We start from the raw sequence: 16,205 nt of genomic DNA, 5'->3' as shown, positions 1-16,205 counted from the left end.
CTAGATAAAATAAGTATTTTCCCCAAAATGATTTTAAGATAGTAACACTGAAATACTATCTGGTTCATATCCAAAAAAAAAAAAAAAAAAAAAAAATGTTCCTGTAAAACTAGCCATCTAGAAATCATTGCAGAATCATCATTTGGGCTTTCATTGTTAAACTGATAATAGTTTACACGTTTGCTCGTTTTCTCCCTTTACCTACTTACTATATAAATGGCCATTCTCATTTTTAAAAAATTTTTCCCAGACCTGTTAGTTGGTACACTCGGAAAAAAAAAAAAAAAAAAATTTTTTTTTTTTTTGAAAAGTGTTGATTCCCCAAGTTTCAGGGCCTGAAAAAAGTTTTGGAAAAGTATAAAAGATAACGTGTAACTACTCCCAAAGCTCGTAATTGGTAGCTGCTGTAGCAGGAGATGTGTGTTGACAGTGTCTCAGAGAACTTATTCTCACACAGCTGTTTATTCAGATAGCATGGGGCGCGTTCATTTACATAATAAATTTTTTTTGAGCAGCAAGGTTGAGTCAGACGGAGCAGTGCTCCTTTCAATTGTTGCATTTAAACCAATAAGGTTAGAACAAGAGAATAGCTGTGGTTTGCGTTGCAAAAACAAAAAAAGCCCCGAGGCTCCACGGGCAGACCTACAAGGCTGCGCAAACAAATCGAGGGATGAGATTCTGCTGTTTCTTTGTCTAGGGTTCTCAGATGCTATCTGCGGCTGCTGTTTGGTGGGGAAAGAGCGCGGGGCTCAAAGCGGTCACTAAACAGAACGGTGGGAGCTGATGGCTCCGAGTTTGGGGCGAGGTAGAAACTCTGCAGTGCCACTTCCGACTTTAAGCCTTCCTGTTGCCGTCCACTGTGGCGGTTTTCGTTCTGGGGAAAGCGTTTTCGCTCAGTCGCTCGGCAGCCCGAGCCTGCAGCAGCGGCCAGGCGGCTGTCCCCGCGGCCGGGCTTCCCCCTCCAGAGGCGCCCCGCTTCCAGCAGCGCCGGGCTCCACTGGGAGCGCCTAAAAGCCCTCACGCGTCCTTATCCAGGAGCAAAACTGCATAAGGAATGGAGGTCTGCTAAACCAGAAAATTCGAAGGAGCACATTAAACTGGTGGATGCAGCAGATGTAAGCGCTGTAAGTACAAGCTGACTGTTTGAAAAATTGTAGTGACTGACAACAGCTGTCCTGTGGGCAAAGCCCAAGATAACAGGAGCGCTTTTTAGTATTGTTTTGATTTGTTTTGGAATAAAAACATTAGGGCACGGGCACGATTCTGACACTTTGTACGTAGTGCGTGATTAGCCACAGGGTTCCATCATAAAAGTATAATTCTTAACCCCCAAATGATCTGCTCGATTAGCATCATTAAGAGATAATTACAAATTAATTGTTAACAATTACTGTTGTGATCGATATAAATGTAACACACGGCTATATTCTTGTAGGGAGATTACTTCATATCGCTCCTGAATTGCTGCACAAACCTCAAATATTATTGTGATACTGAATAAAGCGAAAAATACGTATATGTAGCTCTCCATTGCAACACAGATAACTTTTCCTCCGCACCTTTGGTTGATACGAGAAAATGAGGAAGGAATTAAGATTTTGAAAGGACAACAGATAACAAAAATCAACTGATACCACTTTTTAAGGAAGGAAATCCTTTTGCTTCAATAAACAAATTTCCCAAACGTTATATTAAACAGGCTCATCTTCAAAAGGTGAAATAATAAACATTTGCTAAATTAATATACTTTTTCCCTTATTGACACTTCATATGACTTGACTGGACCTTGAAATTTAAAACAAGATTCTTAAACTTTTGAACGACCATTTAAAGTATTTGTCATTCAAAATCAGTATATTGCTAATGACTCATGGGCTTATATTTCTTGGGAGGAATTTTTGAACACATTTAAGTAACTTTTGCAAGAATTCAATAAATTCAGACCTGTCATTGAATTTAGACAAGAGTTTTTATGTTGCATTTCTTACAATGACAAGGGGTACAAAAAGTTTGGCAGTTAAGCCCAAAGTGTAGTTTTATAGGGTTGGGGTGGTTTTTTTTTATGTATCTTTCGGAATAGGTTTTATTTTAGGCTTCTGTGAGTTTTTCCGCCCACCGTTTGGAGGTTTGAGGACATGCATACATGAATAGTCATGCTTTTTTTGCATTATCAAATATTTGATATTTGACTTTCTCGCTGCTTGAATTCTCCTAAGGCCCAGAGTGTTCAGTAAATGAGCAAACAGCCATGGGTTCTCAATCCTGAAAATTCTTCACGGTGACAGAGAAGCCTAATTGAGCCACTGTTCAGTTTTTGAGTGCCAAAAGGAAGTCAACTGCTATATGAGCTTCGTAGACATGATAAATGATTTTCTCAAAAGAAAATTTTCATTTGAATGCAAAAAGTCATATTAGAATACAATGGAAAGAGGAGAAACACTTGCAGGGAGAATAAAATCCCTTCTTCCATTTAATCAGATAGCAAAGGTATTTCATTCAACATTTTGAATGAATGCTAATTTTGAAAACAATCTTTTAAAACTATGGTGGCGTCAAGTGTCATTTAAAGGCTTGTTTTTGTTTTCACGGGGACTCGATTTTGTCATTTTCTTCAAACGAGGAAGTTTGAAATACAGCATGTTACATTAAAATCAGTAATAGTATTGGAGCATTCATTTTATAGAGTCTTTGATAAAGCAGGAAATAAGTGTTAACATGTAAAAGACATCTACCTCTTCCTAGAAGTTCATTTTGTTTTTAGGTTCAGGTTTTTATTACAGCATTGACACCATAGTTAGAAATATTCATTGAGAAAAATTTTAGCAAGAATATATTCTGATTAAAAAGCAGATTTATGCCTAAGGCTCATTCTTATAAAATACATTCTGATTAGAAAATTGCCATTGTCTTTCAAATTTGGGAGTACTCAGGTTGATCTGTGGTTGGGCAAAACCAGCTTGCCTGCCAACTCTATTTATTTAGATAAGTTCAGTACTTTCACTTTGAAAATTTCTTTTTAGTTTGGGGGAAAAAAGTTTTAAATTATAGTCATTTTATAAAAATTGCTTCTAGCAAGCAAAAAAGCCTATGGAAAACCCATAATTTAGACAAGTACCTACATTTTATTTGCTCTGTGCTGCTGAGATTTAGAATCCCTTTCCATTTACAGTTTACTTTTCACAGAACATTATTAACTTTTTGGCTTCATACATGATCTTCTGTCAGATGCTTTTGATTTGTAATTTAGCAAAGTATAATAAACAGTGCAAAAGTCATGAATTTTGCTCTGCATCCTGAGCTCTGTGGTAGGGAAAATGTGATAAAATGTGTACCTTAAGTCTTGTTTGATGATCTCTCAAAGCAAGTTTGCCTTCTGGAAATAATTTCTGGGGTTGAAGAGCATGGTATTAACAGATTTAATGTGGCTATTCAATGGATTGGCGAAGTACTATGTGAGGTTTAACAAAATGAGAGAGACAAATTGAACATCAACAAAAGTTACATCTGTGAAGAATTATAAATTTAATTAGAAAAAAAGGCAAACTTAAAAGACCTCATTAACTAATCAGAAGTCAAAGTTACTAGTTTAGAATTCTTGAATTTAAATTCTACAAAGTTCTATCTTTTTTTCTCTTTGTATTTTTGCAACTCTCAGTATGCTGCTGTGGGTACTCTAGCAAAGAGTTTTAAAAAGCATTAAAGTGAAGTGACTTCATTGTAATAGAAGATGACTATTTGTAATGTTATGGGAAATATTTTTGTACTCATAGGAACGTTTGAATTAAAAATACCAGATTAGAAGAAGACAAGAAACATATTAAGTTTATCAATGTGAAGCAGAAAATGTGAGTTTACTGAATGCCTAACAGCATTTTTCTGAAAACCATGAAATATTTTTTTTCTTTTTGAATAGGAATATGCCTAATTAATGATTTTTGAAACCCCTTATGCTCTTAGACCTCTAAAGCCCAGAAACTTCCAGAGATATTGTCAAACATAAGAGAAAATCAACACCAATCAGAAATAGGTGTTCTTTTCAGATAAGTCATTATTAAGAGTATGTTTCCTTACTGGACTGTAATCTTGTACTACACATAAAAAACTAAAAGCATGTGAAGTGTAGCATTTTGTAAACTGTAACTAATTTTGCTCACATCTGTGTCTAATTGTTGTCTGCATTCGCATTCTTGAGAGTAGATTTATTTTTCCTGGACCACGATGTGGATTCAGCTGACCAGCCTAAGTGAGGATTAGTTGTTTTAAAGTTATTTTGATTAAAGAGTCATTTTTAAATACAGTAACACACAACACATGGTTTAAATAATCCTTGAGACACAAAAGAATATATCTGAAGTATACTTAATGAAATGAAGATCATGAATATGGACTTTCAAAAATTGTAGTGTATGAAAGTACAGTAGAGATTGAGTCAGGCCAGCATTAAAAAAAAAATGCTGTTGTGCAAATGCATTTTTTTTAGTGAGAAAATGTGTTAGAATAATTCTTATTTTTAATTTGACCTAAGACCTTATTTTGAAGTTCATTTTTAAGTTTGACTTTGAAATTTAATTAATGATAGGTTAAGCCACAAATATAAGTATAATTAAACTTTCAAAGTACACAATGAAACTAAAATTATATTTCCAAGATTATACTATCTAGCCAATGTTAAAATAGGAATGTATTTTAACGTTTAACAGAAAGTGTGTTTTACGTACTCTTTCCCATAATTGGGCCAAGAGAGTTCTTAAAACTAAGTTAGTTCTCACCTATAATTTATTCCAGGTGTATAAAAGCAGGGGGGAAAAAGGGTGGGGGGGAAGGAAATTTATCCTTGGGGTAGATTGCTGCAGTTTCTAAAGGAAAACATTTAATCTTGCATGAGAACATTACTTTTAGCAAAAACTGCGGACGCCTGCTATCACAAAATGACATATCGGCAGGCATTAAAATTGCATTTTCACTTAATACTTAGGCGTCTCTTAATTATTTTTCGTCCTGCACATATTCTAGAAACACGTACCTAGAAATTTCACATAATCTTACACCAAGATATTCAGACTTTGACAATGCGCTGTTCTTGCCAGAAAGGTAGAATTTCTTAATTTCATGAATCATAATTAAAAAATAACAGGACTCAATAGCAGATATTCGGTCGGATTACTTTAATGCCATTTGAGATGCTTCAGTTCTCATCTTTGTTCTGTAGCCCTAATTGATGTCAGTTCAGGTTGAATGAAAATGCACATCAAAGATTTGGAATTCTGAGTCATTTTAAGCATTTTTCAGAATGCTCTTTCCTGGGAGGCGTTAGCCTGAGCTTGTCAACCAGCAGCCCACCCTCACCTGAGTTTATCACCTGCTGGTCGTTTGCACTGCCTCTGGAGGAAGGGCAGGGACTAGCAATACCTGCACGTTAACTTAGTTGATTCATCTGGAGACAAAAGGCACCAAAATGCTGGCTAACTGGGACATTGAATTGATTATTAAGCTATCCATTCTCTCGGTTGGTTCAAACGACAGAAAATTAAACGGAAAGCTAACTGCTTTTTCTGTTTCAGCAGGCAATAGCAAACAAGCATTCGCTGAATTTTAAATTCTCATGAATAAATGAGCACATCGCTCAATGATGTGATTTTTGGGTCTGAAAACTTGCCTTTACCATCTTTGGTCAGCCCAGCATTGCCCGAAAGTTGCCCAGAAGCCGTTTCGGTAGATGTCAAATGGCGTATAGTACATATAGGGAGAAAACCATCATGATAAGGATAAGAAACTGTCAGGAGTCAAAGGGGTGGGCGGGAACTCTATTTCAGCTGGGGATAGCAGAAGATGAAAGATCTTCTGAGGATGCTGGAGGATTAATTCTTGAACTGCTGTGAAACACACTCATTTTGCTAATAGCTATTTTTTTCCAAGCACCTTTTCCAAGCTGCCTGGGCAAGGCTGCTTTGCATGTTGATTGGGGGAGGGGTAATCCCGTTTGCAGCTGTCATAGGCCAGTGATGAATCACTATCCCGTCATTTGGCTGCCTTCCCCCCTGACAAGGGGAGGAGGAGGGTAGACCTGCAGGAGGAAACAACAGTGGAGACCTCAACTTAAAGACAATATGCCTTTCACTGCTGCAGTATCCTCCTTTTTCTCTTTTGGTTAAAAGAGAGCATTGTCGTTCTCAGCCATGTGCTCTGTATAATTAAGAGCTGACACTGAAGCAGAGTAACAACAGCTTCTAATTTCTTACCCCTGATCACAGGTGCAAACATCTCAAACCAGTTCAGATGTTGCTGTTTCCTCAAGTTGCAGGTAAGGATATTTGACATTTTTGGAGATTACCTTTCTGTGACCCATATCTATTTTTGTCTAGGATTTCTTAATTATTTCTATTAATAGCAACAGCCTCTGTTGGAAATTACTTAACAATTTGTGTGTGTGTGTGTGTGTGTGTGTGTGTGTGTGTGCGCTTGTAGAAAATGTTAAGTATGTAGAAAGGGAATAGGAGCCCGGGTTTGAAAATGATTATGGGCTATAGTTTCTGGTGTTAGGTAAACTGTGAATGTGTAATGTGAATTAGGAGAGAAAAGTTGGATTGTAAGCCATTTCTAGTTTGGATTTAGATTTGGGGAAGTAAAAACTCACTTTAGAAGTTACATGGTTCCTATTAAGCTGTTTTAAAAACTATTTACAGTAAGTTTAAGTGCAACCTCTAAATTAAAATAACTAGCTTTTATTGACCTGGTTGGGGGGGGGCAGAAACAGTTTTCACTTCAGTGGAATATTAATACCCCCTCCTCTTTTTTTTTTTTTTAAGAAAAACACAGAAGTTTAAAATAAAGTGAATGGGCCATAGATTTTTTAAAAAAAAAATTGCAGAAGGGTATCTAGGTGTGTTTTGAGTCGCTTTAAATAAAGCCCCTCCTATTAATAGAATATTAAATATAAATGGCTAGTCCTGCAATTGTGACCGTGAGGAGTGGCTTCTATACCATAATCTTCTAGAATAAGTAACTACTGAGTCTGAGAACTTTGGTGGGGGAGGACTTAACTGTTTTTATACGGTAAAAATGCAAAATTGCTGCATTGAAGTAGAATTGTTATTTCCCTGAATAAGTGACAGCTGAGGTATTCCAAGTGCTAATGCTCGCAGGGACTCACTGTATGTTGGCCTTATCCCTTTTCAATTGGGCACGCTGTATGTAATCCACAAAGCAAACAAGTGAGCCGACATCGTAATGTTCTAATGCTGCATTTGTTTCAAGGGAAACAGAGGAACAATTAAGCAGTTTGCCAGAGTAAACACATGCATCAGGACTATCTCTTTCCCTGTCACTACACTATAGGCTTCAAGTGTTTTATTTGGTTTGGAGACCCATTAAATTACAATTGAGTGGTAAATTATAAGGGAGTACCTAGGGCTAATTTATTAGATGAAACAGATTCCATAGAAAAGTGATTTTTTTCCTATTATACCTGTTTACGTATTTCTTTTACAAAAATCATGCCTCTTTTTTTAATATAAAAAAAGCGTGACTGCATTTTTTTTTCTTTGAAAATTAAAATAGATGCAACTGTCTCATTGTGATTTGATGAGCTGTGTAAGAAAAAAAAAAAGATTTTCAAAGTGCCATGTGAATGTTTGGTTGGATAGGTAAGGCAAACGACACCTTTGAGTGCCACATGTTATGAAAGCATGACTGAAGTTAAAACTAAGTAAGATGAACTATTTGGAGTCTAAGAAAATAGATACAATGGGACTTTTGTGTGAATGTGTTTCAAAGGTGTCAAGTCGTTAGCACATTAAATAGTAGTGTTATGAATTTGGTACATCTGTCACACGGAAGGCTTCTTGTCTTTAGGTCTATGGAAATGCAGGATCTAACCAGCCCGCATAGCCGTCTGAGTGGTAGTAGTGAACCCCCCAGTGGTCCCAAACTCGATAACTCTCATAGAAATAGTAATTCCATGACTCCCAATGGCACCGAAGGTGAGTGTCTGCCTTCTCCCTGTTTACTTTGCACCTTGTTTCTTCGTCACTATATGCTTTGTTATTGGGTGGTTATGATTTCAGTTGTCAAACCCATGAAGCTACCGTTCTAGTTCCCCTTTAGCTAATTTGACTTGTGAATCAGCATTCATCCTCAGTGAGGAGCTGCACAGGACTAAATTATTATAACACAGACTGGTTTTATTTGGCACAAATGCATATGTATGTATCTATACATATTATACGCATGTGTGCATAACATTTCTAACCTTTGAGTGTTTTTTAGCTCCTTGTTGATCGTTCTCCAGAGCACAGTATCAATTTGCATGGTTTTATTCTATGAGCAATGAAAATTTGGAAATATTTCCTTTATTTTACTTTCCCTTTTGTTACTAAATATAACAAAATTTGCTTAAATGTAACATTGGACTGGATTGTTTCTAAGTAACCATAACATTGTGTGCCTGATGTTCTTGTGGCTATGACCATTAAAATACAAATAAGTAAAAAAAAACAAAAACAAAACTTGTTTACAAATATACAGCCTTATTAGAAGATACATGAAATTTATTTACTTTCTTAAAGATTAAATAGTACACATTAAACGTAGTACTGTTACAATTATTTTGTATAATGATACATATGAATATGTAAATTTTATGCAGATATATATTTTAGCCCATATATTCCTAAGTCTACACATGTAAGCAAGGCTATCCTTATGTATTGTTAGCTGTTATGCATATTTATGTAGGTACTATGTATAATTTTAGAACTTCAACGTATGGAGAGATATATTACATATTGTATTTTTCTAATTTAGCCTATTGAAAAATTTCTTCACAGATATTTTTTGCTTGTTCCTTACTAAGCCTCAGACCTTAATGAACTTAGAGCATAAGTTTCACTAGTTCAATGAATTATCCATGTTAGAATTCTATCCATAAACAAAACCCTTAACCATCATTTCCCAATCACCATGGTGATCTTTTATCACCGTTCTTAAAGATAAACAAAACTAAATGCCATATAATTGTTTGGTGCAGTATTCCAGTGTGTATTGATGAGGCCTTTTGAAACTAGTAATGTTATGAAATTTCTGATAATAGAAAAAAAATATAAAGTAAGTTGTTTCTGATATTAGACATCTTAATTTTTATACCGACAGTGATTATTTTTAATGTGTAAATAGTCTGTATTTTACTCTTTGAGTAAATTCATTACCAGTGTTTGTGAAAAATGGTCACTGTCAAAAGTAGAAACTTTGCTGATCTAGCCAAAAAAAAAAAAAAATTTCTGGATAAGGTGGCTTCTCATCTGAAACTCTTTCCATTTTGATAGGTGATCAAAAAGAAATTGGAATGATTTTTAGGAAAGCAATTCTGGTATTTAGTAGATTTTTATAGAGCCAATAAAAAAAAAAATCAAGCAGTCCTTTATTCTCTCTTTTGGAATTGGGCTTCAGGTGGCAGCATGGCTGCCGCCCTGTGCACGTGGGCGCGTACAGCTCCCTAGGCTGGTGGGCCCCGCGCCAGTGTCCTCATGCAGGCAGCTGCTGACAGGAGGGTCAGAGGGGGCCATGGGTGCAAACCTTAAATAGTCATTCTCCTCACTGAGAAGTCCAAAGAAGACAATCATTTAGAGGAACTCAAGAATAAAGAAGACCAGGTTAAATCAGTTTTGCACTAAGCATACATTTTGCATGGAACCATAATACATATGGGTAGGAGCAATTATGAAATAATGATAGTTAATTTACGTATGAAGAAATGAAATGGGGGTAAGGCGTTTTCGTTTTGTCATCATTTACTGGCAAATCGTCTCCTACAAAATAAGAACCACATAATGTTGAAACAGACTATGTGTTAGGGACTGCCCCCTAGGAAGGCTTTGTGAGAATGATATGTGGCTTGTTTTTTAAAGGCATGTGGAGTGGTTAGATTATTTCTAACAGTTCACATTTAATGGCTTGGTATCAGGTCCACATTCAAGAATATGTATCTTATACAATTTTTGCATAACTAAAATTGTTCAAAATACAATATTTTAGATAATTGTGGGATCTGCTGAGCCAGTCAATCTGGTAAATAGTTAGAAATTACTACTTATCAAAAAAAAAATTATCTTAGGTCTTGGAAATGAATTTTTCAGACCTATTTCAGACAAATGCAGTTACTCCTCTCACTTTGTTTGTAGGCATCATTCCTGGATGTACTTTGCAAGGGTTATGGTAATTAGAGGGAAGTTAGAAGATATCAATATAAATTATCTGAAGAATAAAGGGAATTTTGGTCAATCCGCTGGGGATACCCAGTTTTATTTTAGTATATAGTTTGGAAATATGGATCCAAATTTCCTTCATGATCCATGTTACATGCCTGTTTAGATGCAAACTGTATCAGCAAGTTCTGGGTTATTGTTAAGTTTGTGAATCAATTCATCATGCTGCTTACGTGTTCCGTAATGCATCTGTTTCATTGCCCTCCGTCACCGCTAGAGGAGGGAAGCTTAAAATGAGTGAACTAGTGTCTGGCAAGCTTCTCTGGGATATAATCGTGACAGATTTTCCTTGTACTTCTTTGAAAATCTTATTGATTTCGAAACCAGCACTGTTCACCAATGAATTAGAAGAAAGCAAAACAAGAAACTCATTTAAATTTAAGGGCACGTTTGAAATAGTCCTCATCTCTCCTACCTCCATAACAAGTATCTCTAGCTGTATGTGCCATGATTTAGACCTAGGTGGCTCCACTTCAGCTTCGTTGAAATGAGCTTCCTTAATGAGGTCAACAAAACTTCCATTTAGTTTACACAGTTGTTGGCTTTGCCCGCGTTTATATAGGTTGTCTTCTCTCTCTCTCTCTCTCTCTGTGCAATTTTTACTTCCTGCCACCACTTGTCCCTATAATGAGGCTAAGAAAACATGAAAATCTCCTGTATCAAAAACCATAACTTCATCTGAAGAACAAACAAGAAGGGAATGGAATGGAGAGGCAGAGAATATTAAGTTTCTTCTTAAGTCTGCTGCCAGATTATCATAAGACTCAATGTTTGTAGGTTCTGTCCTCACAGGCTAGTGCCTATTTTCATGGTTCATCTAAGGGATAAAGACAGAAAGACACTGATCTACAGCCTCCAATCCTGTGCTTTTTTATTTCCTAGATGAAACGTTCTTCAGTTAGAATAGTTGTTTGCATGTTTCATATTTCAAGTTTCAACTATTCGTATTTTATGTTCTATTCCAACCTCTGAATCGTTATTGTAGTTAACTGTTGGTTTCACACACTTTATAAATCCTTGAGATAGAAAGCACAGATAGGTAAAAATACAAAACAGTAGCAAGAATGAATGTTTGAGTTGCTCTGAAAAAAGCACTGTTAGAAGTGATATGTTTCCAAACGAATTAACAAATATTTTAGCTACTATTAAACACTTAAGGCTTGATTTGGAGGAGACTAATGGATACTTATGAAAACACCCAATTGTGGCTTTCTTTTAACCGTTTAGCCTATTTTGAGAGGAGGCAGTTAGTCTTCCAAGATAGAATGGAATAGAAATTTCTTATTAGAGAGATTGTAAAACCATCATTTTTAAGACCTACACTTCTTGGTGGTGATGCTCCCCTAGATCCATATTAACGCGCTGAATCTGAAAGGATTTCTAATGCGTGGATTTATGTTCAAGCCTCTATTTGGTCGAGGCTGTGTGTTGATGTCTGTGCTGGGTAAGTGGGAGAAGTAGTTGGGAAACCTTCCTTCGGAAGGACTCAGGGCCATAGCAGTAAAAGGATTTTTATTTACATACCTAATTAAGGCCTTGTTTGAAAAGCAGTGATTCTTACCATCTTTGTTTTTCCTGGTTGTCTTATGTCTATGGGAGCCTAAGATTGGTTAGTTCATATATTGCTCGTTTGAGTGTTTATTTTTGGTTGTCTGGGGATGAAGAGTGGGGAAGGGTGAAAAAGAGGTGTGAGCAAGTGGAACTAAGAGCTCTAAGTCTGAGTTTTTCTCTATTGTAAATTTAGCTCCAAACTCAAAAAGAAGCTTAACCTTGTCTTAAAGCAGATGAATTTGCCTTTAAGTGACATAAAACCAGATGCAGTTGGAATCCTCACTACAAATAGGGTTTCAGGAATTCTGATGGTAATTCAAATAGCAATTTTGAATTGGTATATCAGATTTCCAAGATGATAAGAGATACAATCTTGAATTAGGTGGCTAAATTTTCTGCGTTTTAAAATTTATTTAATTTTATATTGCATATTTTAGGAGGCTAGGTTAATTCAATTTTACAAATTTATATTATCAGAAGCTATTTTAAAGTTTTATCATTTCTACAAAGCTTAGAACACTAACAAATTATCTGAATTTGTTTTTCTCACTGTAATGTGAATTTAGTAAAATACAGTTATATCCAACTAGAGTATTTTTAAGAAATAATATGTAAACTGGAATGAATGTGTATAAAATTATGGTTTGAGGCTGCATTTTAAAGGCTACATTTGCATATTTGTGGTCAAATATTCTGTTGTCAATAGAAACATGGTAATCTAATTTTATTATTGTTTACACTCTGCACATGATTTACTTTCTGGAAGGTTAGGGGACATTGCGAGTAAAAGGATTTCTAACGGACATTTTTAAAGTCTGCCGGTAGCCCCATGATTGGTCTCTTATAAATTGTTCTTAAGCAAAAGCCATGAAAGAATGAACAAAATACTTTTTGGATTTGATATTTGCCTATATTGTGTATGTGAATAGTTTCTACATGCCTATTACTAATTAATAATAATAATGGCTAATGTTTATAAATAACTTACTGTTAGTCATTATGCTGACCGTTCTCCATGATTTGTTTCATTAATCTTCAGAAAATTCCTGACCTACCAGCATAATGGTTAAGAGGCTGGGTCTGCATCCCAGCTCCACTCTTTACCAGCAGTGTTCGCTGCCGTTAGGCTCAGTCTCCTCATCTTTAAAATGAGGATAATAGCAGAACTTATCTCAGGCTTGCTGTGAGGATGATAAGTAAAACCTGGAGCACACTTGGAACTGAACTAAGTGCTCTGTATTTATTAACTCCTATACCAAGTCTAGATAATAGACGCCTCTACAGTCTATTGCTGTTTTTACACACGAGAAAACTGAGTCTTAGAAACTTCAATGTCAAGTTTAAAGGCACAGACTTTGTAATTAGTACCACTAATACCTGACCTAGTATTTGAGTCAAGTTCTATCTGAGTCCAGAGCCTGGGTTTTTAAATCACTGTATTAGGGACGCCTGGGTGGCTCAGTCGTTAAGCGTCTGCCTTCGGCTCAGGTTATGGTCCCAGGGTCCTGGGATCGAGCCCCGCATCGGGCTCCCTGCTCGGTGGGAAGCCTGCTTCTCCCTCTCCCACTGCCCCTGCTTGTGTTCCCTCTCTCTCTGTCTCTCTCGCTGTCAAATAAATAAATAGAATCTTAAAAAAAAAAAGAAAAGACACTGTAGCCAGTACATAATTTGGCTCAGCTGGGAATAATATTTACATCCATAGTAACAATGAATAATATGGATTACTCTGAATATATTGTGAGGGTAGACAGAGGGAATGAAAAGAAATGGCAATATATACATGTTATATAGAAATTTGAGGATAGCTATGGGGTGCCTGGGTGGCTCAGTCATTAAGCATCTGCCTTTGGCTCAGGTCATGATCCCAGTGTCCTGGGATCGAGCCCCGTATAGGGCTCTCTGCTCGGCGGGAAGCCTGCCTCTCCCTCTCCCACTCCTCCTGCTGGTGTTCCCTCTCTCACTGTGTCTCTGTTAAATAAATAAAATCTTTAAAAAAAATAAAATAAAATCACTGTATTAGTCTTTGGAGAGAATATGTGATTCCCACCACCTGCCAGTGTCTTTTCTGATACCTTCCTACTGAACACTGGTGCCTTCGCTGCCCCATGGATGCCTTCGTAACTGGAGAACCCCATTCCCTAGCAAGCAGCAGAGCTGTGAAAGGACCGATGGCAGAGGCTTTGATGACGAAATGACTTCATTATGAGGACACGTCCCCAGGGCAGTTATACTCTGGTCTTTAAGTTCTTGTGTGTGTGAGTGTATGAGATTTCATCCTGGTGTCACGCGTGCACAGCATATTACATCAATAGGTTGAGTTTTAAGGGATTGTCTCTTACTAGTTTTCAAAGCTTTAGACTTAATTATAATTCCATCAGCCATCTCTCTCTGTTAGGCTTCCTTGGGATCAAACGGAGATGGGAGGTCCTCTCTGCTTTTCATTATAATAGTCATTATTCTATACACATTTGGATTGGAGCAGTATTACTGTGAAATTTAAAAAGTAGTTATAGTTTTGCTACTGCTCAGGGTAACAATTTTCTATCTCAGAAAATATGTTTAAGTGGGTGATAAATTTGGCCACATTTCTCTTGACTTAGAGAACCAGGTTGTGTTAACCAAGCAAAACTCAGAGAAGCAGCTTAAGTGGCATTTGTTGGAGGCTCCATAGAAACAGCAGTTTCCAAAGCCAGGATTTGGGAGCATGCGTGTTATGTTCTAGGAGCAGCGAGTTGCTGTGCAGGCAGCGTGAGCGGAGGGACATGAACAGGGCGTGTAGGAGGTGAAGTCCGAGGATAAAGGTGTGGCGTGTGTAGGGCCTTGCAGCTTGGCAGATATACTATAATTTATTACAAATAGCTTTCACAGTAAGAAGAGGAACTCCAGTGCTCATTGCCTAAAAGTAGGCTCAGAGTTTCTAGAAAGCCAGGCTTCTTGATAAATTAATGACTCTCTGTAAACGGTATTTGCCTAACTCCCAAGACCTAATAGTTGGGAGAATCACGTTTCCATGCCCTCTCTTCTCTAGCTGGGCCAGAAGTTTGGTATGATCAGAAATCTCTATCTCCCTTAGAAAATCCTGTCTTCTGGGAAAAATTTCTAGTTCCTCCGGGGAGATGTGTGAAACTTTAGTGAGTGCTAGTATTTGGCTAATTCTTCATCCTTCCCTCATGGATTCCTTGCCTTAAGTAATTCCTGATTTGTTATGATGGCCAAGGATGCCCAGGAGTGAGCTGTAGATAGATAAAGTGGTATGTCTCTGTGTGGCCACTTTGCGGACTTGGAGTAAAGTCTGAGAGTGACTCATTTTCCGTTTTTGGCTGCAAATATACAATATAATAGGAAAAAAATATGTAATTACAAATTTTCCATTTTTACTTTGGGTAGACAAAAAAGTTATCTGACACATTGCTGTCTTCAGTGACTGCTAAATAATCAAGGATTTATGCTAAGGATTTATGTTAAGTTTTAGGACCCCTTTTATAAGTAAAACCTTGTTATGTTTACGGTAATTTGTTGGTTTGGCTGATATATATATATATATATATATATATTTTTTAGTTTCACTTTATGCTACAGTATCTCATTATATTGAAAAAGGTAGATGAACTCTACCAAACATATCCCAAGGTGATATGTTTATGTACTCCCTTTAAGGCAAATTGGAAACAGTTCTTTTACATGAAATGAATCAAAATCTAAAATGCTTACCTATTTTACCATTACATCTGTTACTGTTCAGGGGAATTGTGAGTGGAAAGAATACTTTTTAACAAAATAAGGAATATGAAATGAATTGACTAAGTTCTTACTGTTTATCGAGCACATCATTATGCCTTCTGCATACCTTATTTTATATACCTCATTTTAAAGAGTTTAAACAGCATAGTAACTGTTTTGGAGAAGAGATTCAAAGACATGTGAGGCTGATTTCAAAGCCCACATTTACACTCTAAAACATGGACTCCCCGATAGCCAAATAACTCGGTTCTTTTTTTTTTTTTTTTTTTTAAAGATTTTGTTTATTTATTTGACAGCGAGACAGCAAGAGAGGGAACACAAGCAGGGGGAGTGGGAGAGGGAGAAGCAGGCTTCCCGCGGAGCAGGGAGCCCGATGTGGGGCTCGATCCCAGGACCCTGGGATCATGACCTGAGCCGAAGGCAGACGCTTAACGACTGAGCCACCCAGGCACCCCAAACTCGGTTCTTATTGACATAATTTATCTGCCTTAAGAAATTTTTATGTTACCCTGTCTAAGCATATGATTCAGTGAAGGAAGTACAAGATCTATTTATATGTGTGTTTTGCTTAGTAGAGTCTCTAGGTTCCTTAAAGGCAAGGATAGACCTGTTCACTACTGTGTCCTCAGCATCTAGCAGAAGTCTTGGCAGTGA

General features: G+C 36.8%; 1 protein-coding gene across 1 annotated transcript in view; it reads left to right on the top strand.

The window, feature by feature from the left end:
* The first annotated feature begins 832 nt into the window (after positions 1 to 832).
* EYA1 (EYA transcriptional coactivator and phosphatase 1) overlaps positions 833 to 16,205 on the top strand; it is a 165,411-nt gene continuing 150,038 nt past the window's right edge. The window contains exons 1-3 of the mRNA XM_032421973.1: positions 833 to 1,124; positions 6,252 to 6,301; positions 7,852 to 7,979. Of these exons, the coding sequence (XP_032277864.1) occupies positions 7,856 to 7,979 (124 nt within the window). The 5' untranslated portion in view covers positions 833 to 1,124; positions 6,252 to 6,301; positions 7,852 to 7,855. The remainder of the gene's footprint in view (positions 1,125 to 6,251; positions 6,302 to 7,851; positions 7,980 to 16,205) is intronic.

Source organism: Phoca vitulina, unplaced genomic scaffold (assembly GCF_004348235.1).
Source record: "Phoca vitulina isolate PV1807 unplaced genomic scaffold, GSC_HSeal_1.0 scaffold25, whole genome shotgun sequence".
Taxonomy (NCBI): Eukaryota; Metazoa; Chordata; class Mammalia; order Carnivora; family Phocidae; genus Phoca; species Phoca vitulina.
The sequence above is the reverse complement of the archived record's forward strand: the minus strand, read 5'-3'. Positions and strand labels throughout refer to the sequence as shown.